The sequence below is a fragment of the Lutra lutra genome, chromosome 5 (assembly GCF_902655055.1).
Source record: "Lutra lutra chromosome 5, mLutLut1.2, whole genome shotgun sequence".
Taxonomy (NCBI): domain Eukaryota; kingdom Metazoa; phylum Chordata; class Mammalia; order Carnivora; family Mustelidae; genus Lutra; species Lutra lutra.
Window position 1 is genome coordinate 58,755,481 of NC_062282.1, and position 25,931 is coordinate 58,781,411.

At 42.9% G+C, this 25,931-nt stretch overlaps 1 protein-coding gene across 9 annotated transcripts in view; it reads left to right on the top strand.

Moving 5' to 3' along the window:
* The window catches only part of TENM2 (teneurin transmembrane protein 2), a 1,307,492-nt gene that overhangs the window by 1,225,712 nt on the left and 55,849 nt on the right, over positions 1-25,931 (top strand). For all 9 annotated transcript variants that reach the window (XM_047731060.1, XM_047731061.1, XM_047731063.1 and 6 more), the window contains 8 exons: positions 2,121-2,382; positions 3,149-3,416; positions 8,827-8,970; positions 9,601-9,850; positions 17,376-17,396; positions 20,372-20,604; positions 22,017-22,171; positions 23,401-24,275. In XM_047731060.1, coding sequence (XP_047587016.1) covers positions 2,121-2,382; positions 3,149-3,416; positions 8,827-8,970; positions 9,601-9,850; positions 17,376-17,396; positions 20,372-20,604; positions 22,017-22,171; positions 23,401-24,275 — 2,208 coding nt within the window. The remainder of the gene's footprint in view (positions 1-2,120; positions 2,383-3,148; positions 3,417-8,826; positions 8,971-9,600; positions 9,851-17,375; positions 17,397-20,371; positions 20,605-22,016; positions 22,172-23,400; positions 24,276-25,931) is intronic.

Genomic DNA, 25,931 nt, shown 5'->3' on the forward strand with positions numbered 1-25,931 from the left:
CCACCCTGGTGCCCCCTCACTCATACACTTCTGCAGCCAAATCTAATTGTTTCAACGCACTAGGACTGACTGTGATGTGTAGTGTGCAGAACTATCCCAGGTCTTGTTCATTCTTAGAAGCCAGTGTTCTTACCCTGCAAAGTCCGATGGCAATGCAGAGGACATTTCTAAGTCCTTGGCCTGCTGCCTGCCCCTACCTTATGCTGCCCCATCCCTCTCAGCTGCTTCCTGACTAATTACAGCCCAAACCCACTTCCCATATCATCTATCTGAACCTCCAGGACTGGTGATTCTTCAGCCTGTTCAGCTTGCAAAGCCCTGGAAATAACAGGATGTATTTGTGAAGGCTCTGAGGAATCACACAATCTGTTGTGTAGTAATGTGTGCCACAGACATCGATGATTTGGTTCTATCCTATCAAGACATTTGACTCTCTCCTGTGTCCTGTACAGCACCATCCCCAGTGTGCACACCCAAAAATAAATAGACAAACAAATATCCTATGCTCGGATATTTACCTTACTATTCCTGTGCTCCTCACCCATGCGTTTTATGTCTATTAAAAAACACCAAAAGTGGGGCGCCTGGGTGACTCAGTGGGTTAAGCCTCTGCCTTCAGCTCAGGTCGTGATCTTGGGGTCCTGGGATCAAGCCCTGCATCAGGCTCTCTGCTCGGTGGAGATCCTGCTCCCTGCCCCCCGCCTGCCTCTCTGCCTACTTGTGATCTCTCTCTCTGTCAAATAAATAAATAAATTTTTAAAAAACACCAAAAGTAAACAAGCAAAAACAGAAGCAAACAACTAAAATTAAACAAATGAACAAACGAAACCCACCAAAAGTATTACCCAAAATGGGTGAAGCCAGCGGACCTGTATATTTTCACTGTTTTTATTATGATCCAGGAAGTCCGTTAATTGCTGGGAATTCTGAAGTGAGCAAGAAAGCCCCACCATCCTTCATCCTTGAAGAGTTGAGATCCTGGTGGAGGAAAAAAAACTTAAAACTGAGAGACTTCTCTCCATCAACCTCCTCCTTTTCTGTTAATTGGGAAAGAACTACATTTGTTTTACTTTACTAGGAATACACCTTTGTCCAGCTCTTGAGGAACAAACCGGAATAAGGTTTAAGAACAATTATCAAAAATATCAGAAACGAGGCAAGTTGGATGAAGGGTTCAAAAGGTATAAACTCCCAGCTAGAAAATAAATAAATCCTGGAGATGTAATATTCAGCATGGGGACTATAGTTAATAAGACTGTATGCATATTAAAAGTTGCTAAGAGAATAAATCTTAAAGGTTTGCATCACAAAAAAATTTGTAACTGTGCATAGATAGATGTTAACTGGACTTTTTGTAGCCATCATTTTGTAATATATGCAACATATCAAATCATTATGTTATACTACACCTGAAACTAACGTCATATGTCAGTTGTCTCTCAAATGGTAAGGCTCTGTGAACCAAATATATATTTCATAATAGTCCAGGTAGATGAGAAGAAAGCTTTCATGAGGCCCTCCCATGACTTAGAAGTGATCATTTTAACTCCACTATTTATTGAACACTTGTGTTAGCCCAGCACAATGCTAAGTGCTTTACATCAGGGGCGGAGGAACCTTTTTTGTAAAGGGCCAGATAGTAAATATTTTAGACTTTGCATGCCATATGGTTTTTGTTACAACTACTCAGCTCTGCCTTTGTAGCACGAAATCAGCTGGAGAGGATAAGTAAACCAATCGGCGTGGCTGTACTCCAATAAAAGTTCTGTTTGCCAAAACAGGTGGCAGGTTGGATTTAGCTCGGGGGTGCCTCGTGTGCTGACCCGTGCTCCACACTCCTCACATGTCATTCTCTCAGCCCTACTGGGAAGTTGGTATAATTTTTCCCAATTCACAGATGCAGAAATGAGCTCAAAGAGGGTTGGTAAGGTGCCCACAGTTGCACAACTAGTAAGTGGCAGAGATTGGGTTCTAACTCGGCCCATCTGCCTCCAAAGCCCACGTTCCTCTCCTGCGTGCTCTTATCCCTCCCACTGCCCTCAGGGCCGGAGTTCAGAGCCCCCCCCTCGTCTGAAGGTAAATGCGGCCCGCTCAGTTGAGCCCACTTCCCCCCTGTCCAGGTTTGACCTGATCGCCAATGGGGGTGCCTCCTTGACCCTGCACTTCGAGCGAGCCCCGTTCATGAGCCAGGAGCGCACCGTGTGGCTGCCGTGGAATAGCTTTTATGCCATGGACACCCTGGTCATGAAGACCGAGGAGAACTCCATCCCCAGCTGTGACCTCAGTGGCTTTGTCCGACCAGATCCTATCATCATCTCCTCCCCGCTGTCCACCTTCTTCAGTGCTTCCCCGGGGCAGAATCCCATCGTGCCGGAGACCCAGGTAGGAATGGCGGGTACCAGGGTCGGACTCTTCCATACTGCCCTCACCCAGACCAGTTGGCCAGCTTCCCCTCAACTCATCTCACTCTCTAGGTGGGCCAGAGACTAATATTAAGGGGGAGGGACAAAAAAAAAAATAGTAACACAATAGGATTCATGGTCACTGGAGAGAAAACTGAATCTCTCCTGGATATTCCAGATGTTTTCAGATAGTCATTCAAGGTTTCGGCAGTCACCAGAGCTGTTAATAAAATAAAAACAATATACATATGTGGAACCCACCTGCAAATTGCTTTTTATTCCTGTTAGTCACAGAGATACATGATAAGAGGCACTTTAATGATCTATATCAGTGTTAGGACAGAGGGCATATTACATTATTGCCTCCCTGTTGCTTTATACCAATTGTCACTGGAAGTTGCAGGTTCATATAATTACAGACTCTTGTGGCCTCCTTACATGCAGCTAGCAATAAAGCCTGCTGTTTTTATTTACATCTTTTGCCAACAGTGTGGTTTTTAAAAAGAAACACAACAGTGACCAGGAATAATTATTAATCCAAAAATCATAACCTCAGCCCCTTCACTCCATGGTGTAAGATAAAGTTTGGATGTTTTTGTTTTTTTCTCTCCCTCAGTCGTGGGAAGTGGTTCTTGCCCCCCACGTAAGGCATGATGCTTTGGTGAGCAGAGCAACAGACAGGCAACCTCAGGTTTGCAAGCAGCCCACTTGCCCGGAACTCATTGGTTGCAGTATCTCCTCCCCAGGTTCTTCATGAAGAAATCGAGCTCCCTGGTTCCAATGTGAAGCTTCGCTACCTGAGCTCCAGGACCGCGGGCTATAAGTCTCTGTTGAAGATCACCATGACCCAGTCCACGGTGCCCCTGAACCTTATCAAGGTTCACCTGATGGTAGCTGTAGAGGGCCACCTCTTCCAGAAGTCATTCCAGGCCTCTCCCAACCTGGCCTACACCTTCATCTGGGATAAGACAGATGCCTACGGCCAAAGGGTATATGGACTCTCTGATGCTGTTGGTATGTTTTGGTTTCAACTCCTTATTGACTCTTGGGTTTAGTCATGCATCAATTTGATCTATATCCGGTTCCTACCAGGAGTTCTACTGGCACTATCCTAGTTGAGAGGAATACAGTAATCAGTGAGGAAGACAAGAGTCCTATTTCGTGGACCTTCTGAACTACTGGGGGATCAACATAATAACCACAGACGGGACAAGAAAATATCAAGCAGTGATACGTGCTAATATTGAAGTAAAAATAAGTGATAGTTGCTGGGAGGCAAGAGTAACTGTGGGGGTGGGGGGCATTCAGGGAAGTCTCCTCGGCAGGTGACACTTCAGCAGGGGCTTGAATGACAAGAAGCAGCCATGTGAAAATCAGGGACGGAGCATTCTTTTTCTGGGGAAAAAGGACAAGAAGAGCAAGGTGTGTTTGAAGGACAAAGAGAAGGCCAGTGTGGGTGGAATGTATGGACAGGAGAACATTCACGATAGGGAAAAGAGGGGGAACAGGGGCTAGATCATGTTCCAGAGAGCACTTGCAGATGGCTCAGAATGCACCACGAGAATCAGAAAACAGAGCTGGAGGGGATGTGAAAGCCACATGCTGTGTTTCAGCCTGTGCCTTTGAGGGAATTGCACGATGGCCCACTGAGGAAAGACCACCATAAGAAAAGAGTCTGTTGGTTTTCAGTCTCTGAAGACTTGTGAGCTGTGGATGAATACCAACCTACCCAGTATCTTTTCCTGGGTAAAAGAAAGCTGTGTAGAATTACAAAAATTAGAATTTTTGTAGAAAGCTGTGTGGGATTAATTAAAATCCAGAATCCTATATTTTCTTCACCACTAGGCTTGCAATTTCCAAGAATTATAATAAGTTACCAAAATAAGAAGCCAGCAAACTTGGAAATTCTCACTGTCATCAGCAGCCAGTATTTATGAGACACTCCCTTTGTGCAGAGCACCGCGCTAAATCCTTTATCTCCGGTAACCTCTCAATACCCTTATCAAGGAGGCACTCTCCTTACCCCATTGTGCCAATAAGACAGGACGGAGAGGGTGAAGGAGTTGCCTAAATCCTCATACCTAGCAGGTTACACATGCTCAGGAGATGGCTCTAGTGGTCTGGTTCATGGGCAAGTTCAGGTACTTCTTAATAAAGATGGTAATACGTGACTGAAGTAACTAGTGCCACTTAATATAAAGTGACCAGTCAAATACTATACCAGTCTTTAACAATATCAAAATAATACCCAACATCAAAAAGCAGTTGAAATATTACAGTGCATCCCCGTGCATCTAGCTTCTGGCATTATCAAGTCATGATGGATACTGGTTTTTCCATTCTTTCATCCACCTCCCTCCCTGCTCCTGATATTTTTCTGAGTCTCAGATATCGCATCATTTTATCCATAATATTTCACCATGTATCTCTAAAAAAATCTTCAAAAACATGCCAACGGTTATCACAATTTTTAAAATACTTATTTCTTAATATCTTCAAATAGCCCATTATTCAATATTTTGTTTTTCTTATGAATATCATAACATATTAGAGCTTTGTGTTAACCAGAATCCAAGTAAGACCCACCTTTTGCAATTTTGATTTCTCTTAAATTTTTTTAATCTATGCTTTTCCCTTTCATGTCCAGCTCCTTTTTTTTTTTAAGTTCTGTATTTTATTTTGCATCAACTGCATTGTTTGCTTGTAGAATTTCCTATAGTCTAGTTTGTTTTCTGATTGTGTCCCTGTGGCTGCTTAAAATATTGCTTTGTTCTAGATCTCTTGTAAACTGAGTGGAATCTTGAGGCTTTCTAAGGTTCAGATTTGAGGTGTTTTTTTTTTTTAGTCTAGATCTTTTTTTTTTTATTGAGGCATGATTGATATTCAACATTACATTATTTTCAGGTATAAAACTTTCCATATTTACATATATTGTGCAGTGATCACAGCAAGTCTCTTAACATCCATCACACAATAGTTATAAATATTTTTTCTTATAAGAACTCTTAAGACCTACCACTTAGCAATTACAATATGCAATACAGTATCATTAACTATAGTTGCTATGCCATACATTGTATTCCCAAGACTTGTTTATTTAATAACTGGAAGTTTTTACCTTTAACTCCCTTCACCCTCTTCTGTCACCTCCCACACCCTGCCTCTGGCAACAAGCCAATCTGTCTCTGTATCTGTTTTTTTTAAAGATTCTACCTAGAAGTGAAATCATACAGTAGTTTTCTTTCTCTAACTTATTCACTTAACATAATGCCTTCAAGGTCCATCCATGTTGTTGCAAATGGCAAAATTTCAGATTTTTTATGGCTGAATAATATTACACACACACACACACACACACACACACACAACATCCTTATCCATTCAGCCATTAATGGACAATTAGATTGTTTCCATATCTTGGCCATTGTAAGTGATGCTGCAATGAACATGGGGCACAGGTGCTTTTTGAGTTTGCATTTTCATTTTCTTTGGACGGATACCTAAAGTGGAATTTCTGGGTCATATGGTAATTCTATTTGTAATTTTTTTCGAGGAACCCCTATACTGTGTTCTGTAGTGGCTGCATCAATTTACATCCTCACCAACAGTGCATGAGGCTTCCCTTTAGTCCACATCTCTTCCAGTACTTGTAATTTCGTGTCTTTTGATAGTAGCGATTCTAACAGGTGTGAAGTAGTAGCTCATTGTGGTTTTGATTTGCCTTTTCCTGATGATGAGTGATGTTGAGCATCTTTTTATGAAGCTGTTGGCCTTCTGTATGTCTTCTTTGGGAAAGTGTCTATTCAGATAGTCTGCCTATTTTTTACTTGGGTCGTTTGCCTTTTCATACCAAGTTATACGAGTTCTTTATATGTTTTAGATATTAACCCCTTATCAGATACAGGATTTGCAACTATTTTTCCCCATTCAGTAGGTTGCCTTTTCATTTTGTTGATGGTTTCCTTTGTTGCACAGAAGATTTTTAGCTTGATACAGTCACACTTACTTATTTTTGCTTTTGGTGTCAAATCAAAAAATTATCTCTAAGACCAACGTCAAGATGTTAAGACCAGCTATGTTTTCTTCTAGGAGTTTTATGGTTTCAGGTCTTCCATTCAAGTCTTTAATCCATTTTGCATTAATTTTTGTGTATGATGTAGAATAGTGGTCCAGTTTCATTCTTTTTCATGTGGCTGTCCAGTTTTCCCAACACCGTTTATTAAGGGGACTATCTTTTCCTCGTGGTATATTCTTGCCTCCTTTGTTATAAATTAATTGACCATATATGTGTGGGTTTATTTCTGGACCGTCTATTTCATTCTACTGATCTGTGTGTCTGTTTTTATGCCCATCCCATACTGTTTTGACTGCAATAGCTTTGTAATACAGTTTCAAATCAGGGTGTGTAATGCTTCTAGCTTTGTTCCTTCCCAAGATCACTTTGGCTACTTGGGGTCTTTTGCAGTTTCATACTCATTTTAAGATTGTTGTTCATTTTTGCGTTTCGGTGCTGTGCCATTGGAATTTTGTTAACGATCGCATTGAGTCCATAGATTGTTTTGGGTAGTGTGGACATCTTAATGATGGTAATCATTCTAATCCATGAACACAGAATATATTTCCATTTATTTGTGTCTTCTTCGATTTCTTCCATCAACGTCTTGTAGTTTTCAGCATATAGGTCCTTCTCCTCTTTGGTTAAATTTATTCCCAGGTTTCTTATTTTCTGATTTTTTTATTAAGCAGGACAGCTGGATAGGTGGTACTATCGTCTTCCACCAGGAGGCATCTAAGGTCTTCTTGTTTTTCCTTCTGTGACTTTGGTGGCCATTGATGCTCATTGCCTAGATCCATTAGATCATTAGGAATTGCAAAGTCATATTTTAATTTTGTCATTGCTTTTCCATTTATTAGTGGGAATACTTTTATATAGAGATATTTTCTCATTAGCTACTTGGTTATGTGAGGTATAGTTCAAATAAGAAAGAAGAGACAAATGCTCAATTGTTTCCCTTTATTTACTATTTTCAGTATAATAAATTGGTCCTCTAATATCCTCTAATGGTAGCAAATTAATTTTCTAGTATCATTATGAACTCATAGAATAAAATGTATCTAATATGTATCAACCCAGTGAAGTTATTATCCCTACTAATCGTTGAATTGTTTCATTTTTGGTCAGTGGGGCACTCTTCAGACTGACTCCCAGATTCTTTTGACATAACTCTAGTAGATTTTTATTTCTTCCTTGCTATCTGGTATAATAAAAATGGCCTAGTCTCATCTTACACGTTTCTTGCTCCAGCCATTTCGTCAAGGAGCCCTGCCTGATTTCTTTTTAATGAGAAACAATATTTCAAGGCCACAAGCCAGACACTAGCAATTCTCTTTGCTTCTGGGTTGATTGCTGCTTCTTAGAATTTTCACAGGACAAGTTAGGAAATATATGTGAGTTGTTGTTGTTGTTGTTGTTTAATAAAATGTATCTTCCATTCATATCAATGCTCCTATACTTCAGGATCTAAAAGAAGCCATGGAAAATCCCCAAAGGTGGCACACATAGTTAAGAATGTAATGTAGTAGGAATACAAGTAATAACAACGCCTCGTATTTCTGAAGCAATGTTACATTTAAAAATGTGTGGCATCTTGGCATTTTGTTCATTTATCCTTACCACATCTCTCGGAGAAACTGAGGCTTCACTTACTCCGTGTTACACATGGGGAAAACAGAGCCACGAGAAGTGTGAGCAGGAACCAAGTTAGAACTGAAGTTCTTCATCTTCCACATCCCTCTACCATTTGTCCATGTGGCAAATGCGGGATTTTTACAGTCTTTGGATGCTGTTCCCCACTGAATTGTCACATAATTGGCAGGCTTTGTCCCCGTGCCTGCCTTGCCTGGCACTCTCCAGAACCCTAAGTGATCATATAGAGAGCCTTAACTTACACAAGTTGTTGCCTCCAGAGTCTCCTTATAAATGAGGCACTCTGCTTCCATAGGTCTTCCTCCTCGTGAGTGAAAACAAATAACACCGAGTGTAATAAATGCGTGCTGTGAACAGCAGCCTGAGAGAAACAGTCTCCTGTCCATCTCTAAAGGAGAGTTATATTTCATTTTTAAATAATGCTTCTCCTTCTACGTCACTAGGGTCATTTTTGAAAGCCAGCTGTTCATTGGAAAAGTCTTTCTATCCCCACAGAGTACTACTGTATAAAGTTTCAAGGCTGAGTTCAGCTTGAAATCTGAATTTAATATTGTGTGGAATCACAAGGAGAAAAGCAATCAACCCGCCTCCTTGAGTGAGTTTCTGGAAAGGAATCCGAATTACCATGAACATGTGTTTCTCATTCCAGCTGGAAAGCTCCGGAGTAATCAAGGAAACTCTTTTCTCCACTCTGCCCCACCCACTTTTATCTTTCAGTGTCTGTTGGGTTTGAGTATGAGACCTGCCCCAGTCTAATTCTGTGGGAGAAAAGGACCGCCCTCCTTCAAGGATTCGAGCTGGACCCTTCCAACCTCGGTGGCTGGTCTCTGGACAAGCATCACATTCTCAATGTTAAAAGTGGTATGTGGGCTCATTTTCTTTCCCAAATACAGCTCCTCCAGAACCTTCTCTGCAGCCTTGACATTCAAGTGTAGACTGTCCTCTTCCCTCAGCATTTTTCATCAAATGTCCAAAATACTCATAGGTTTTTCCACCTTCTCCTTTAAGTTTTTTTAAGATTTATTTATTTATTTGAGAGAGAGAGCACATGCAAGCAGAGGGAGAGGGAAAGAAAGAGAATCTCAAGCAAACTTTGCACTGAGTGGGGAGCCCAACGTGGGGCTCAATCTCACAACCCTGAGATCACAACCTGAGCCAAAACAAAGCCTAAGATGCTTAACCGACTGAGCCACCCCACACACCCCTCCACCTTCTCCTTTTAACTGTCAAAGAATGTTGGGCTGTATTTCCCCAACCACTGCCTTAGTGTACCTCACAATTCTTCTTCAGTTACCCCTACAAATTATATCTTAACCTTAGGGGTCACTGCCCCATTACAGCTCTCTCAGCATCATGAGGTAATAAAGGAGTTCCTCAGAGGTCAAAATTTCCTACTGTTTCTATTCTAACACTGCCCCTTGCCCTCCATAAGCCGATAGAAGTATCCTCCTGGGAAGGCTGCAGTAACCATCCCCAATTCCTTTCCCCCAGGAATCCTACACAAGGGCACTGGGGAGAACCAGTTCCTGACACAGCAGCCTGCCATCATCACCAGCATCATGGGCAATGGCCGCCGCCGAAGCATTTCCTGTCCCAGTTGCAACGGCCTTGCTGAAGGCAACAAGCTGCTGGCCCCAGTAGCTCTGGCTGTTGGAATTGATGGGAGCCTCTTCGTTGGAGATTTCAATTACATCCGGCGCATCTTTCCCTCTCGAAACGTCACCAGCATTTTGGAGTTACGGTAAGTGGCCACACAGAAAACCTTCCTTTGCTCTTTTGCTCCCATTGCTACAGAGCTTCACTGGGTAAATGATGACTACATTGGGGATTCTCCAGAGAATATATATTCCACATAATGGGCTGAGCTTTGAAACCTAGGTGCAGAATCAAGTAAGGGTTGGGAAATTGCTTTTTGAATCTATGAAACACAACCCACGTATTTGATACAATTGTTAACACCTGACTTAAAAACAAGGGTGAAAGCTTTAGGTCATGGTGCTTGAGATGGGACCTGAGTAGCTGTATTTTGTAAAACCTCCACACAAGAATCTGACACATACCAGAGAAAGAACCAGGACTTCAAGATGTGGCTCTGCTTTAGTGGTTTTGGAAGTGATGCTTCTTAAAACTACAGATTGCTGGAGCCCACCCCAGAAGCACTGATTGAGTAAGTTTAGAGAAGAGCCAAGGCATCTTTTATCCTTGACAAGCTCTGTAGAAGCTGGTGAGGTACATCAGGGTTTGAGAACCACAAATGTTCATTGACTAATTCACATGTTTATATTGAGTGTCTCTCTGCACTACCTTTCTATAAATTCTCTGGTTCTTTGCACATTCACTAGGATATGACTTAGAATTGCTGCATAGGCCTTGCTAGGTAACTTCTGGCCACACCTGGTAGATTCCTCCTGGTCATTGCTTGCTACTACATGTGAAGTCCAGACTCCTCTGTGCTGGGCAAAAGTTCTTGTAAACTCTCTTCCTGGGAAAGTTGACTCCAGGCCCTCAAACCTAGTTCTATAACTGGAGAAGAAATGAAGTCTATAAATAAGAGATAAAATTCTTGGTGAATGTGTAATATGTATCAAGACTATCTGCCAAGGGAGGAGAGGATGGTTGGGAACAAGCAAAGCCCTAGTTGTTGTATTTGTGGTCTGATAGGGAACTTCAAATCATGTGGACAAATTAAAAATAATAATAATGATGCTTTAAGGGAAACCTAACAGGGTAAAAATTAGGGGCTGTGGTGGGGATTGGGAGGGTTAAGGAAGCTATATGAGACAGAGTAGTCAGAGAAACATTTCATAATATGTGACATTTGAGATGGGACCTGAATGATGAAGTCAGCCATGTGAAGATCTGGGAAAAAGTATTTCAGGCAGAGAGTAAGTTGTGCAAAAGCCCTGATATAAACAAATAATCTGGTTTATTTAAGAGACTGATGTAAGTCCAATATGGCTTGGAGGGTAGTGATGTCAGGAGAAAGCGCCTCTGAGGAGGTCAGAAAGGTCAGAAAGGTCAGGAGGTCAGAAAGGACTAATGCTTCAGCATCTTACGACCTTGTTGACAAGTATAAATTATATTCTCATTACAATGCATGGCTATTAGATGTTGAAGTGGAGTAGAGTTGACATGACCTAATTTTCCTTTTTTAAAGATTATTTTGGTCATTGTGTTAATGAATGGACTGTACGGTGCAAGTGTGGAGGCACAGAAGGCCACAGGGAAGTGTAACAGTTGACCAGGATTTGGGTGATGGTGGTGGGTAGCAGGGGAGATAAGGGAGTGTTCCAACTGGGAGATATTTTCAAAGTAAATGTGATGGGAATTGTTGATGGATCAGGTGGAAGAAATGGAGAAAAGAAAAAAAAAAGAATCAAGGGTGATGACTAGGATTTTGACCTGGGCAACTGAGTAGGTGGTGGTGCCTTCTGAAGCAGCCTCAGTTACCACGTGAAGGACTTAGAGGAAGTCGCAGGTTTGCACCTGCCTTTTAGTGGCCCCTTCTAGGAGAAAGATAAGTGACTGGAGGATCAGCAAGTGCTGCTGAGTGTTTCTGGGAGCTGCAACTGTGCTGACCACTGGGAGGGATTAAAGGAGGAAGAGAGAGAGAGGAGAAAACCCCAACTCCACCTCAGGAAGGTTACAGCCTCAGGGATCCAGTGGGCATTTACTGAGCATGATGTGAGCCAAGCATATGCTGGCTCTACAGGTCTAGAAGGGGATGAAACAGGCTCAAAGGGCACCCAGGTGAGGGTCACAGATGGGCACCAGGCAGGGAGAGACAATTCGGGCTGACTGTTCTAGAAGAACCAATGACCCATCAAGGAAACAAGGGGAGGCCATGGGGCGGACTAGGAGGGTATAATAACCAAAAGATGAACAATGAGAGGAGGAAGGAGATAAAATAGAAAAGGCTAGATAATCCTCAAGCTGTCAAATTGATCATCAGATGAACCACATTTCCTAGAGCTCCCCAGCTAGGTCTCCTTCCCAAAACATTTATTTCCCTTTTTATCCTAGGAGAGTCCTCTCTTCAGGAATCCCATAGGCAGGGGAGAGCCAGGGAAGGAGGCGGGGAAGGGGGTGAAGGTAGCATTCTGCTTTCCCATGAGGGATGCATTTTTTATTTTAATCTGGCATTTTTTTTTAAATCTGGCAATTTGTCCGCATTTCACCCTTACTTCTTTGTTGTGGCTCTAGGTGATCAGCCAAACCAGCACTTGCCCGCTACATCCCTGGCTCCAAACTACTCATGCTACTCGCTCTACTTAAATACTTTCTCTATCTAATCTGCCTCATTGTGTCCATCTTTAAAGCTCATTTTGAAGGTTCCTGTCTTCCATAAAGCCTGACCTCCCTTGCAGAAATAATTCTCACCTTCCTCTGGGTCACTTCAACTCTAGTTTTCCACCAAAGTTGACTCTCTTTACTGCCTTGTTTTTCAGTTATTTCCATGCAAGTCTTCAGGGCCCTAGTGTTTGCACTTCTAGAGTGCAGATGCCTTTGGCACTTTGCCCCTTGATACCTAGGGCACTGCCTGGTCCACACCGGGGGCTCAAGACACATTGCTTGAGTTAAAAGAGACACACACCAGTGTCCTGCCTTTTGTTGGAATTCTCCCTGATTCCAGGTTTCTCAAGTTGTAGAGGCCACAACGTTAATGATAGGAGCTGAAGGCCCTCTCAGAGCAAGCCACGCTTCACCCACATGGTGACATCAAGCTAGAGGGAGTGTAACTGCCAATTTCCCTCAACAGATGTGTGGTTTGGTTTGGTTTGGTTTTTAAACTTTTTAACCACCTTTGGACTTATTCTTGCTTTCATCAGTCAAGTATCCAGAGATGATTAAAAGTTAAGCTTTTACAAGAACACTGGTTTGATTTTTCTTTTCTTCCCACTACATACCAGAAAACAAAGGGCTGTCAATCCCCTCTCTTCAAAACAGTAACCAGCAGAGGGAGGGAGGAGGGGAAAGAGAACTGTCTTGCTTATGTCTTTTCTCCACTGTGAGATGGCAGCTGAATGATTTCATTTCAGAAGTCGGTGCCCTTCCAATCTCACTTACATACCCCAGAGCTGAGCCTCTGAATCAGAATTGTATATAAATGTTCCCATGGTTCCTTCACTGTCCTTCTCTATTCCTCCTTCCTTTGTCTATCCAAAACATACAGGGGCAGAGTTCTACACACTTGGAAAGCTTCTAATGTTAAAAAGAGCTGCCTTCTTAGGTAAAATGGTTATCGCTCGTATGTTTCAGTTCCATTGGCATTCAAGACATTTACAATATCCACTTTCCCAAAAAACCCGTTATGCACCCTTAGCAGCCCATTTCCTTTCTTACAACTACACCCTCTCCAGGTGATCCTTGGAAAACCCAAGGCTTATAGAGTAAATTTATCAGTCACTGACATCCTAGAGTGAATTTCTGTTGTAGGAAAATCTTACCTTCCTCCCCAACTTGAGATTATATTAGGGATTGGATCACAATGGAAGGCAATAAATTATAAGGTATGGGACAGTGCCTCTCTCCCTTTTCTTAACTTGACCTCTTGTACTAAGACATAAGAATCTCACACTTTCTATGATACTTGAAATTCTAAAAAAATATATATTTTCCAAATACAAAATTACATTATGATATTAAATATCACTTCGACTTCCCAACTAAACACTTCCCCATGCTGAGATTCTGACAGTGCTATTGAAGTGGGGCAATAGCAACATTGCATCAGAGAAGAGCTTTAAGGAAGGGAATTGTCCAGTCCAGACGTGTTAGTGCTGGAGAGGGAAGAGTCACAAAAGAGTGAGAGCCTAGGAACGAGGGCAAGGGCAGCAGAGGTTGGAAGAATCCTTCACCAAAGATAAGCTTTGCCTGAGAATTTCAACAGGAAATGCTGCTTGATACCAATATAGAATGTTAGGGAGGAATATATGGTTCTAGTTACCAAGGAAATGCTTTCCTTGTCTGGTCAGAGTATAAACACCAAGGTCATGAAACAAAATACAACACAGCATCCCTCCCCAGAAATACAACAACCACAATATTCCCATGAAACTTTGAGCAATTCTTGGCACTGTTTTCAAAGCTCTTTAACTAAGACAGGTCCAGGTTTCATGGAGCCTGAATCTTACATAATTTCAGAGTGAAACTGAATATTACTCAGGATCAGAAAAGAAACCAAAACAAATTACACGTTTTGAAAAACTGAAAATTAGTACAAACATCACAAAGTCCAGATAAATTACCTAAATTTTTTTATTCATTAAGTACTAGTACACTTCCATGATAATTGTTTTCCTATACTTTTTGGCTGCATACTCTTTGATCATCTTTTAATATGACAATGATTTTATACTGTCATTATCTATAGAAAGAATAGATCAATATTCTGTCTTTCCTCTAGGACAATGATAGTCAAAATGTGTTTCAGATAATTGATAAATTAGTAAATGTTTCATGTTCACAATTGATTATTGGTGATGTCATGAAAATTGTTAGAGTTTAAAATTTGGGGAAAGCCTTGATCAAGCTTCTCTCATAGTATTTCTGGGCACTTCAGGTTTCCTTGTACAGTGAATAATCTGAGTAGTCTTTGAGTGGACACTCATGAGCCAACTTGTCATTGATATCCTGGTAATAGTGAAATATTCTGTGTAAGTCTTTAGGGTGCTAGCATGTAAGCTTCTGTAGAGCAGGCACCTCTGGCATCTTAGCCCTTGGATGCCTAGAATAGTGTTTGGTCCACACCAGGGGTTCTAGACCCACTGCTTGAGTTAAAGGAGACACAGACCTGTGTCCTGCCTTGTGTTGGAATTTGTCCTTGGTTCCATGTCTCTCAAGTTGTGGAGGCCATTAACATCAATGGAATGAGCTAGGGGTCCACTCAGAGTAAGCCAAGCCACACCCATTTGGTGACATGGGGCATTACACTCCCAGTAATAATGCTAGATGAATCTGCACAATCTGAAAGCCACTCCTATACCATAATGACTAACAATAATCTAACTAGACAGAGAAAGAACTCCATATGAGTCACATAACCATGCTCCCCAAATCTAAACTAAATTTATCCCAACCAGCTTTCCTTTCCTTAGAATTCAAACAAACATAAAACTGGGGCCACTCCAGTTTCACCCTATTCTATGGCACAGGGATAGTTGGAAAGGAAGGAGGCAATAGTCTCAACTGATTGCAGCTTTGTGATTCTGAGCAGAACATGAGCGACTGGAACAAGTCCAAGGCATGGTCTGCCCAGCACTAAGGGAAGCAGCCTCATTTCTTCCTTCTCTCACTCAAGAACCCATTTTCCCAGTCCTTACTCTCTCCAGGGCTCGCTACTAAGAATCAGCACCAAGGAGATGAGTATGCCGTATCCATATTTACTTGCTCCCATTCACAACAAAGTGAGGAAGACAAACACACACACATAAATCACAAGACAGCCTGATGAGGGCTCTGCACGATGAACTGAGTGTGTTTGGAGAGCCCTGAAGACCTCCCAGAGGACTCACACTCACTGAGTGTGCAGAGCTAAGCCATCTTGATTCTTGAATCCAAGACCACCTTGCCCTTGAAGGCTCTGCCTAAAGGGTTTGCATTATTGAGGCATGGACACACATCTTAGGCCTGTCCTTGTAAGGAAGGCCCCAGTGCTGATCTACATAGACTGACTCAGTGCTGCTATTTTAGGTTGTTGGCTGCTAAGCACCCACTCTGCCAATGGCCCTGGACTGGAATAGCAGTGACTCAGCCTTTCTCCAAAGCTCATATCCATATTATCATTTGGACTATACCCTCAGTGACTTGGTCTCCCCACTCCTGCCCTTCTCCTTTCCCCAGCATAGATATTATATTAATCAACTTAAAGCAGATGTTCTCAGGAAAGAAGTAGGTCAGGTCTGCAGACCCAAATCCCAATCAGTCTTTTCACAAAATCTTGACTAAAAAACTGGAATTGATATTGCAATAATTAAGAGCCAAATATGACTACCACTGGTGGCAGATAACATTTCACTTTCATTAAGCAATATAAAATAGACGCGAGAATTCCCGGCTGCCACCCTGACGTACCAGGCTTTGCAGAATGAATCTTAAATTGCACTATGTCATTCAGAGCTCAGGAGTTATCAGCATCATTTAATTAACTTTTTTTTTTTTTTTAACGAAAACTAACACGTTGGAATAAAATATAAAAATGTAATCCCTGTGCAAACCCACTACTAATCATGGCCCCTGGCAGAGGCCCGGACTTCACCTAAGCAGGAATCAGGACATTAAACCCTCTTTGCCCCTTCCCTGAAGCCTGGTTCCTCAACCAGAAGGGAAGAGGGGTTAAGGACTCCTTCCACTGTGGTCTTAGAAGCCTCAGGAATGAGAAGCAGTTCACTTTATTGAGACCTTAGCTTCTCTCCTCTTCACCTAATGCTATTAACTCTAGCCACTTTCCTGTTGAAATTGGCATGTATTTTTGTTCTAAAAACAAAAGCAAACAAACGAAACATTTACCACTTTCCCAGAAAAGAAATAGTAACTGGAGTCTTTGGCTGCAATTATGAGTGGATATTAATAGCCATGAATTTCACCTATGGGTGTTATCTGTAAGAAAGAATGCATACTTGGGGTCCCAGATATGCAGAATGAGACAGCGAGAGGGAAGGTATCATGGAGCAGGGATAGGAAATAGTTAAGACTCTCAGGGTCCAACAGAATGATTGCCAAACTGCAGATGGATTTGGGAAGAGGCTTTCTTGGATGGTGCGGACTCTACCCTGTAATGCACCAATGGCAAATAGATGGCACAGGTGGCACCAGGCTCCCTCCCACACCCAGGACAGACATTACAAATGAGTCACAGCACTCTTTACAGCTGGGCTTGCATTTGGCTTCAGAATCGTACTCCCACCCTCCTGGCAGCCATTACTCATCAATAGGTATTGGCACTCAAGAGGTGACCTATTTGCAATCCTTTCGTTAGCCGGAAGACCTGTTTCACCTATTACCACCTATGTCATGGGACAACCACATTGCTGGTCAGAGAATTCAAGCATTCTTGTCTAGATTTTTCAATGGCCAGGAGGAGTCCAAAATCAGGAGTTCTCCCCACGTGACTGAGTCAGGAGCTGTTAGCTAGAAGGGGAAAAAAAAAAAAAAAGACTGCTTTTTTTGGGCCCCTTTATATAAGAAATGAAAATGTTGTGTTTGCTTTATCATCAATTCTTCAGCTAACTGTTTGTTCTTTTTCCTTCTGTTTTCTTTCTATAAAGAAATAAAGAGTTTAAACATAGGTAAGACCAAGAACGCTTTCCCGTATAATTTGATATGGTTTGTTTGCTTCCTTGTGTTTGCTTTTTGTTTTGTGCTTCTTGTGTAATGTTGTGTATTTTTATGTACCAAATATAGTAACTTTTTTATGTGCTAATTGTGTGTTGTGGATATGATAAGCTTTAGCAATTATGAAATGCAGTCAAAAAGCAACCAAATAAGCTGACAGTAATTAGAATTTCCGGGAGATGCAAGTGCAAGATAATGAACCCTCAGCGAACTTTTATCCTGACTGCTCAGTGCGGTCCATAATTGGGCTAAACAGTTGAAGCAAACTTCTGGCTTTTGTAAATGCTGGACTGGGTTCACAAAAGCTTTAATGAACTGGAAACGGGTCAAAAACTCATTTTCAACTCATTAATGATTTTTTCCCCTGGATATATGGTCATTTAAAAAAAAAAACAAGTTAATTGCCAATCTGCTGGTCAGAATGAATCCAACAGTCAGATGCACTGGGAATTTTCATCGAGTTAAATCACTTTTAAGTAGTAGGAAGGGTGTAGTCCAAGTAGTTTTTGTCTAAATAGCCTTTGTCACTCAACTGCTCCAGGTTATCATTTAAAACAATATTGGTAAAATTCACATATATAGTGCACAACACACATATGTGTGCATATGGCTCTGGGGAGCTTCCCATTACAAAGTCACGAAAATGTCAGGACCCCAGGTTGCACTGAAATGGAGGAAAAGTGGCCTTTTTATTTGGAAGAAGATAGAAAAGCAAAACGATGTATTTTAATACTCAAGGGAATGCTTCTTACTTCTTGAAATGAAACGGGAGGGACTTCTTCCTGATGTTACATGAGAATTAGACATAGAGAGGAGTCAGGTTTTACAAGATCATCAAAGTCTGTGGAAAAGCCATGCATATAAGCCCTTGGCCTCCTCCTCCATACTCCAAAACTGGGATGCTTATAGATACCCCAACTGGGCCAAGTTTAAAAAAAAAAATCAACAATGCCCTGGAAGGACACTCTCCATTCAAATTCACATACCCCATTTGACCTTCACCATAGCCACAGATATGGAAACACGGCTGTCCATCTACCCAAGAGTCTCTGTAAGAATCTTGGTTGGGATGGGTATGACACCATGGGGAAGAATAAGACCCCAGCAATGACTGACCCCACATCCTCACACATCTGCTCTTCTGCCAGAGTTTTTGAAAAGCCTCTTTGAATTGGGCTCCCTAGAAAGCCCAGAATTAATTATCTTGCTCATAGATAGGCACAGATGTGCAGTGCCCTCATCCTTCTGTTGATCACACCAGCCCCTATTCATTCAGTAACAAAGTACAGCATCTAATTAAAAAATGGCATGAAGTTTTCCCTTTCTGCCCTAATTTGTTTTGCATATGTGGATATTCTCTAAAGACTTAATAGCCAAAAAAAAAAAAAAAAAGAATAAGAAATAAAAAAGAGAAGAAGTAGGAAGGTAGAGAAGGAAAGAAAAGGAACCCTGGTAGCCTACTCTTTTAAAGTTATCTAGGCTCAAATTTTAGAAAGACCTTGACTTCCAGTTCAATTATGTGTCTTAATAGCAACCTGAGGAGAAGCTGGAATTAAAGATGGTCTTGATTCACAAATTGTTCCTAAAAATAGCTTCATAGTTCTTTTCTTCCTTAAATCGGGAAAGAACCCAAATAGGGGTGTTTTAATTAGTAATTTACCACCTGATGTCTACAAGACAAATGCATCCAACACAATGATCCCCCTCACCTTGCCTTCACCTCTCCCATCCCTTTCCTTCCCATAATTCCAAACTACAATGGAAAAATAACTGAAAAACAAGAGGCCTGTGCTCATTTTCAGCGTGTGGCATCAAAACCTTGTCTACCACCCTAGGGCAGAGAGGCATTGACTAGAGGTATCCTAGAGGCAGTGATTTAATAACAGTATAGGAATAGCATGAGCTCCTATTCTGGTCAGAACCTCCATAACGCGACAGACACTGCAAAGGGAAGAAACGGTAGGGTTTTGAGCCAAAAGGGACATGAGCAATGACCCGATTTCTTCATTATCCAAACCAGCAATCTAGGACCCAACATGGCCAAGAGACTTACCTCAGGTCACCAGCTGTGTCAGTGTTGAGTTTAGAGTTTCCTGTGTCTTAGTCTGTCCTAATCTGCAGCATATAAAACAGCTAGATGCACGGCAGAGAAAGAGGTCCAAGTCTCTGAGGCTTAGTGCCTTCCTATTACATTTCTCACACACAAGAGAATTTCTGTCCTAGTGTAGCTTAGGGCCTTGACAGATCTTGGTTCACACCTGTGGCCTCACTAGTACCCAAATTTGAAAACTATGTCTCCTCCCTCAGTAATCCAGATTCTGGGTGTGATATCAGCAAGACATCAAATTTCTTTAAAAAAAAAAAAAAGCCAACTTTATTCATATCCACACTGAAGGAGAGTAGAGAAGATCTGAGGTGCGGACTGGGGAATCCCTTTGGGAACCTCCCATCACAAAGTTAGGAAAACTTTAGGTTGCCCCAGTCTTCATGATCTGGTATCCTGGAAGCACTGAGAAAACATGGACTAGAAAGAAAACCTTGTCTCATGGAAGTGTTCCTCAATCCCACTTGAGAAACATATCAAACCCATAGGGGGAGGTAAAGAAGACTAATACACACAAAACATGAACACAAAAGCAGGACCAGAGCGGAATCTTTCCTACCAGCTAAGTGAAACCATGGTATTTTAGCACAATGGGAAACGATGAACCCTCTGCGTAGCCTGAGGAGCTTAGGTCCAGTCAGAAGGCAGTAACTAAGAGCCAGGACGTGTGAGAACACTAAGCTGTTGTGTTAGATTCTTTCCAGTTCAATAAAGTGGAAAGACTCTAGAAATGTCTAAAGTCTTGCTAGGATTTTTGTCATCTCTTTGATCTCGTAGGCCAGCTGCTTAGCCCCCTTCTCATTTCTCTCTCTGCTTCTTCCAAAGCAACAACCCAGCACACAAGTACTATTTGGCAGTAGACCCTGTGTCCGGCTCTCTCTATGTGTCTGACACCAACAGTCGGCGAATCTACCGAGTCAAGTCTCTGAGTGGAGCTAAAGACCTGGCTGGGAATTCAGAAGTGGTGGCGGGGACCGGAGAGCAATGCTTGCCCTTCGATGAAGCCCGTTGTGGGGATGGAGGGAAGGCCGTGGATGCCACCCTGATGAGCCCTCGAGGTAAAGGCTACCAAGGAAGAAAACCCCTCCCCGAGAATAAGCTTGTCTCAAGCTTGGCTTGCTTCTTAACTGGAAGTGAACTAAGCCCAGGCAATCCCAAATATAGCTTCCCCTATAGTAATCTTACTCTGATAGTTTGCTTTGATATGTGAGTGTTTAAAAAAAAAATGGGGGGCACCTGGGTGGCTCAGAGGGTTAAAGCCTCTGCCTTCAGCTCGGGTCATGATCCCAGGGTCCTGGGATCGAGTCCCGCATCAGGCTCTCTGCTCAGCGGGGAGCCTGCTTCCTCCTCTCTCTCTGCCTGCCTCTCTGCTTACTTGCGATCTCTGTCAAATAAATAAAATCTCTAAAAAAAAAAAAAAATTGTGTTTATCTGAAGTAAACGTCATCACCCACATAGACCACAAATGGAAAGTGGGGTGGACTGCTCCTAGAGATTTCGGACTGCTGCCAGTCACACGGAGTCAGGGGGAAATGTTAGCTCCATGAGCCAGAGTGGCGACTGTTCAGGCTGGAGACAGAGCCCAGTGAGGGCCTCCAACCACTCCCAGATGTTCATGTTCAACAATAATGTGCATAGTCTTAATCACAGGCCCTGACGTTTTTTAAGAATCCAATGAATGGTAGCAGTTAAGAATGTGATTAATTTCCAAAGACCTGGGATTGGCCGGGGGATGGGGGAATGTTCCTAGAATTGAAGGAACTCTGTTTGGAAAGGACCAAGGATACTTAGGGTTTAAGGACTGATTGGTCCTTCGAAGGCCCAGTTCTTATTAGCATTCTTAGCTACCACTAAAGGATCTGGCAGTGTGGATTAAGGATGAGGAACCTTGGGCTTGGGCCATAGGGTGAAGGTGCACAAGAAATAGAAGCCACTGTGCGCATTTATGGGGAGAGTGCTAGGACAGGTGTTCCCCCAGGGCATACTGAGTAGAGTCAAGGCTTAACTGGGAATGTTTCCTGAAGGATATATTTTGAATTGGGAGTCTGTGATAGCAAGAATCCGCTTCTCCATCTTGTTGTTGTAATTAGTTGTGAAGGGTATTCAAGTAATTTACTACCAATAATTTTTCAAGTAATGAACTTGGGAAATAACTTCTTTTCTGAAGAGAGCAGATGCCAAGTTATTTCCCCATTCATTTATTTGTAGACTTAGCTCATTTGCAGCCCAAAGTTCATTCTTCAGTTGGGTGGCGATACAGCCAGCACCCCAGGAATTATGCAGGTCTCAGCACAGTGCTCATGAGAAAGGGTGTTACCTTTAAAGGTTGAGAGCCACTGCTCGAAGCCTGAGCATTCATCCAGTAAGGTCCCCAGTCCTAGAAGGTAATGCCCAGTAGAGCATCCCCACCTCTACCCCTCAAGCCCTACTCCTTGCCAAGAGACACACTCCCACTGTTTGTCTTGATCAGGTATTGCAGTAGACAAGAACGGGCTCATGTACTTTGTTGATGCCACCATGATCCGGAAGGTTGACCAGAATGGAATCATCTCTACCTTGCTGGGCTCCAACGACCTCACTGCTGTCCGGCCACTGAGCTGTGACTCCAGCATGGATGTGGCCCAGGTAGGACTTTATTTTTCATCAACTATGCCACACCTGGCTCTTAGCCTGAAGTTCTCACCTGCAGCCTGTTTGGGTTGAAAGTGGGGTGGGAGGAAGAAATATAGATACAGATTACAGGTTTGTTTGTAGAAGGTTTGAGATGAACTAGACAGCAAGATGGAATGAGAAATGTCAGATAGGAATGAGAGAGAGCACAAGAGAGAAAGGAAAGCAGTGGGTTGGGGGGTGGGGGTGATTTCTGCTCAGATAGTGGAGCTGGTGACACACTCCAGCCATGGCAGATTACAGGGTAGGAGTTACTGTGTAATTACCTCTTTTCTCCATCATTATTGCAGGTTTGAGAATATACTATACAGTGTTCTATGTCAATCAGAACTTCCCTGTTAATCTGAAATGATTGCATCCTTACTATATAAACCTTTACTTTGTGCAGTAGTAAACTAGAGCAGAGCTGTCTACAATAATCTCCCAAGTGATATTATCTTGGTATGGGCTCTTATGGGGGCAGAGAAGAGAGGCTCATACAGATGTGCAGCAGGAGAAACTGAACTTTATTACATAGATCCTCAAACATCCTGAAATACATGTTTGCCCTGTCTATAAGGGCCTTTTCAACCTTTAGTCAACCTCATTAATTTCAGCTCAAATTGCACAACAAACTGACAGTTGCCACTGAGATGGTCCCTTCAGTTTTGCAGAAAAGGCCCAGTTCATTTCTTCCAGCAAATTCTCAAGTTGTAGTTCACTAGCCAGCCTGTGCATTGGCGGCCCTTGGGTCAGGCCACCTTAAATCAGCGTGGCTTCTTTTGTGTATTAGATAAAAGAGCTGCCTCGAAATGAACATAGCCTCCTTAGGCCCATAGCTTGGTGAGCAGAGGCTGTGATGGATTACATTAGCCCCTTGTGCAGTGAATTATCTGTACAACTGTATATGATGACTCTGACCTTGGTCCAATCCTCTGGGACGGAGAAGAGCATCATGGCTAGAGCTGGTGATCTACTCTAGGCACAGTAGATGATATCACAGGAAATGTTTGTTACATGGCCTCTTCTTCATTGTGTACACTCAACATGGGCAGTTAGCAAGTGGTTTGGTGATGGGCACTTCTCATATAGTGTGGGTAAAAAAGTCCTTTTCCCCAGCTGCATAAAACCAATAGATGTGCCCTACTGTTAAACACTGGGCATGTTAGAAGCTGCTCCTTAATTTGATGCCATGTCATCCACAGGTTCGCCTAGAGTGGCCAACAGACCTTGCTGTCAACCCCATGGACAATTCCCTGTATGTTCTTGAGAACAACGTCATCCTTCGAATCACTGAGAATCACCAAGTCAGCATCATTGCAGGACGCCCCATGCACTGCCAGGTTCCTGGAATTGACTACTCCCTCAGCAAACTAGCCATTCATTCCGCCCTGGAGTCAGCCAGTGCCATCGCCATTTCTCACACTGGGGTCCTCTATATCACCGAGACGGATGAGAAGAAGATTAACCGTCTACGCCAGGTCACAACCAACGGGGAGATCTGCCTTTTAGCTGGGGCAGCCTCAGACTGTGACTGCAAAAATGACGTCAATTGCAACTGCTACTCGGGAGACGATGCCTACGCGACTGACGCCATCTTGAATTCCCCATCGTCCTTAGCTGTAGCTCCGGACGGTACCATCTACATCGCAGACCTTGGAAATATTCGGATCAGGGCGGTCAGCAAAAACAAGCCTGTTCTTAATGCTTTCAACCAGTATGAGGCTGCATCCCCCGGAGAACAGGAGTTGTATGTTTTCAACGCCGATGGCATCCACCAGTACACTGTGAGCCTGGTGACTGGGGAGTACTTGTACAATTTCACTTATAGTGCTGACAACGATGTCACTGAACTGACTGACAATAACGGGAATTCCCTGAAGATCCGTCGGGACAGTAGTGGCATGCCCCGCCACCTGCTCATGCCTGACAACCAGATCATCACCCTCACAGTGGGCACCAATGGAGGTCTCAAAGTCGTGTCCACACAGAATCTGGAGCTTGGCCTCATGACCTATGATGGAAACACTGGCCTCCTAGCCACCAAGAGTGATGAAACAGGATGGACAACTTTCTATGAGTAAGTACATTTGTAAAGTATTTCTCGACAGCACCCTATCCAAGCTGGCAGCAGGATTGGCTGTCCACGTAACTTTTAGAATTGCTCACTTTGTTTTCCTTTTTTTTTTTTTTTTTTTTAAGATTTATTTATTTGACAGAGAGAGATCACATGTAGGCAGAGAGGCAGGCAGAGAGAGAGAGACAGACAGGAGGAAGCAGGCTCTGCACTGAGCAGAGAGCCCGATGCGGGGCTTGATCCCAGGACCCTGAGATCATGACCTGAGCTGAAGGCAGAGGCTTTAACCAACTGAGCCACCCAGGTGCCCCTGTTTTCCTGACTTTAATGTCACCTTGTGGCCTCAAGATATTCATGTCCCCTCTCCCTGACTTCGAAGTGATTTGCACTGTTGGGTCTCTGATATTGAACAGCCTCCCTACAAGGGCTGGCGATTTCTTTTGCCTACTTGCCCCTCCAGTTTCAGGATATTGGACAGGCACAGCGCCTGGGAGAGCAAGTGCTCATTAACTTTGCTGATTATTCATGTTTGCCATGGGTGCGGAAATGAGAATCTAAAAGGCAAGATCCTGGTGGGATTCCCGTAATTTGCCAGTAGGTCCAGCAACACACTTGATTGCACAGACAGGTAGATAAACTCTGAATTTCCTCCTTAGCAGAAGCAGATCAATACAGATAAAGTGCTAGGTATATTAAAAGATGTGAGAGCTGGTCATATTTCCCCTAACAATTATCTCCTGCTTAATAGTCCCGCCGTTTGTTTTGCCAAAAAAGCTGTTTTCCGTCACTCCTGCAGCCAGCACTTGGTCACACTGCCTGCTGCCGCAGGTATTAACCAGTGGGATGCTGGCTGGGGAAAATTGCTAAGGCGTGATTCCCCCAGTCCCTGCAGAGACTGGGATGGAATTTGCAAGTGTCTGGCTCTCTGTGATCGTGAAGGATCTGGTTAAGCTCCCATTTGGAGTCCTTGCTTGCTTTCTGTTGAGGTGTTGCTGCTGGCTGAGAACTTAGTGAGTTGGGGAGGGGCTGTTGCAGAGGGAATGGGGGACAAGCGAGAGAACAGAAAACCCCATTGTTGATAACTCCTAAGTCCAGGAATTTTCACTTCCAGTTGGTGGGCAGATGGGTTGGGAGCATGGAAAGGAAGCTGTTGCCACCTGCTGGAAATTTCCTGCATTGCATAATTGCTTTCCCTTCCTCTCTTCTGCCTTTGGGCCAAGCTGTCATTCTCGAATTTCAGAAGCATCCTAGTATCCTTCAGGCACTGGGACTTGATCAGACTTTACCAGCCAGTGATTCTACCCCTGTAGGCACCATCTGAGTGCTATCTTTAGCTCTCACACCAGCTTGGGCTAAAACTATATGATAACCCCAACACCTGTTAGATTTTCACTTTCTAGCAGTTCCACCTAAGGACCCAGTGCATTTCAGAGATAATTTGTGGGCTGACATGACTGAGGACAAAACAATGTCACTCTCAGAAGGCCAGAATTAGGCTTGACTTAGAGACCATAATAAAGAAGTTCGGGCGTGGGTCCGCCTTTAGACACTAGCTCTAACTGGGAGAGTATTTTTCCAGGAGGGGACCCTAGTTGAATTAAAATAGGAGCAGGATGCTTTTTTAAAAAGAAGAAGAAGTTCACAAGTTACATGGAAACT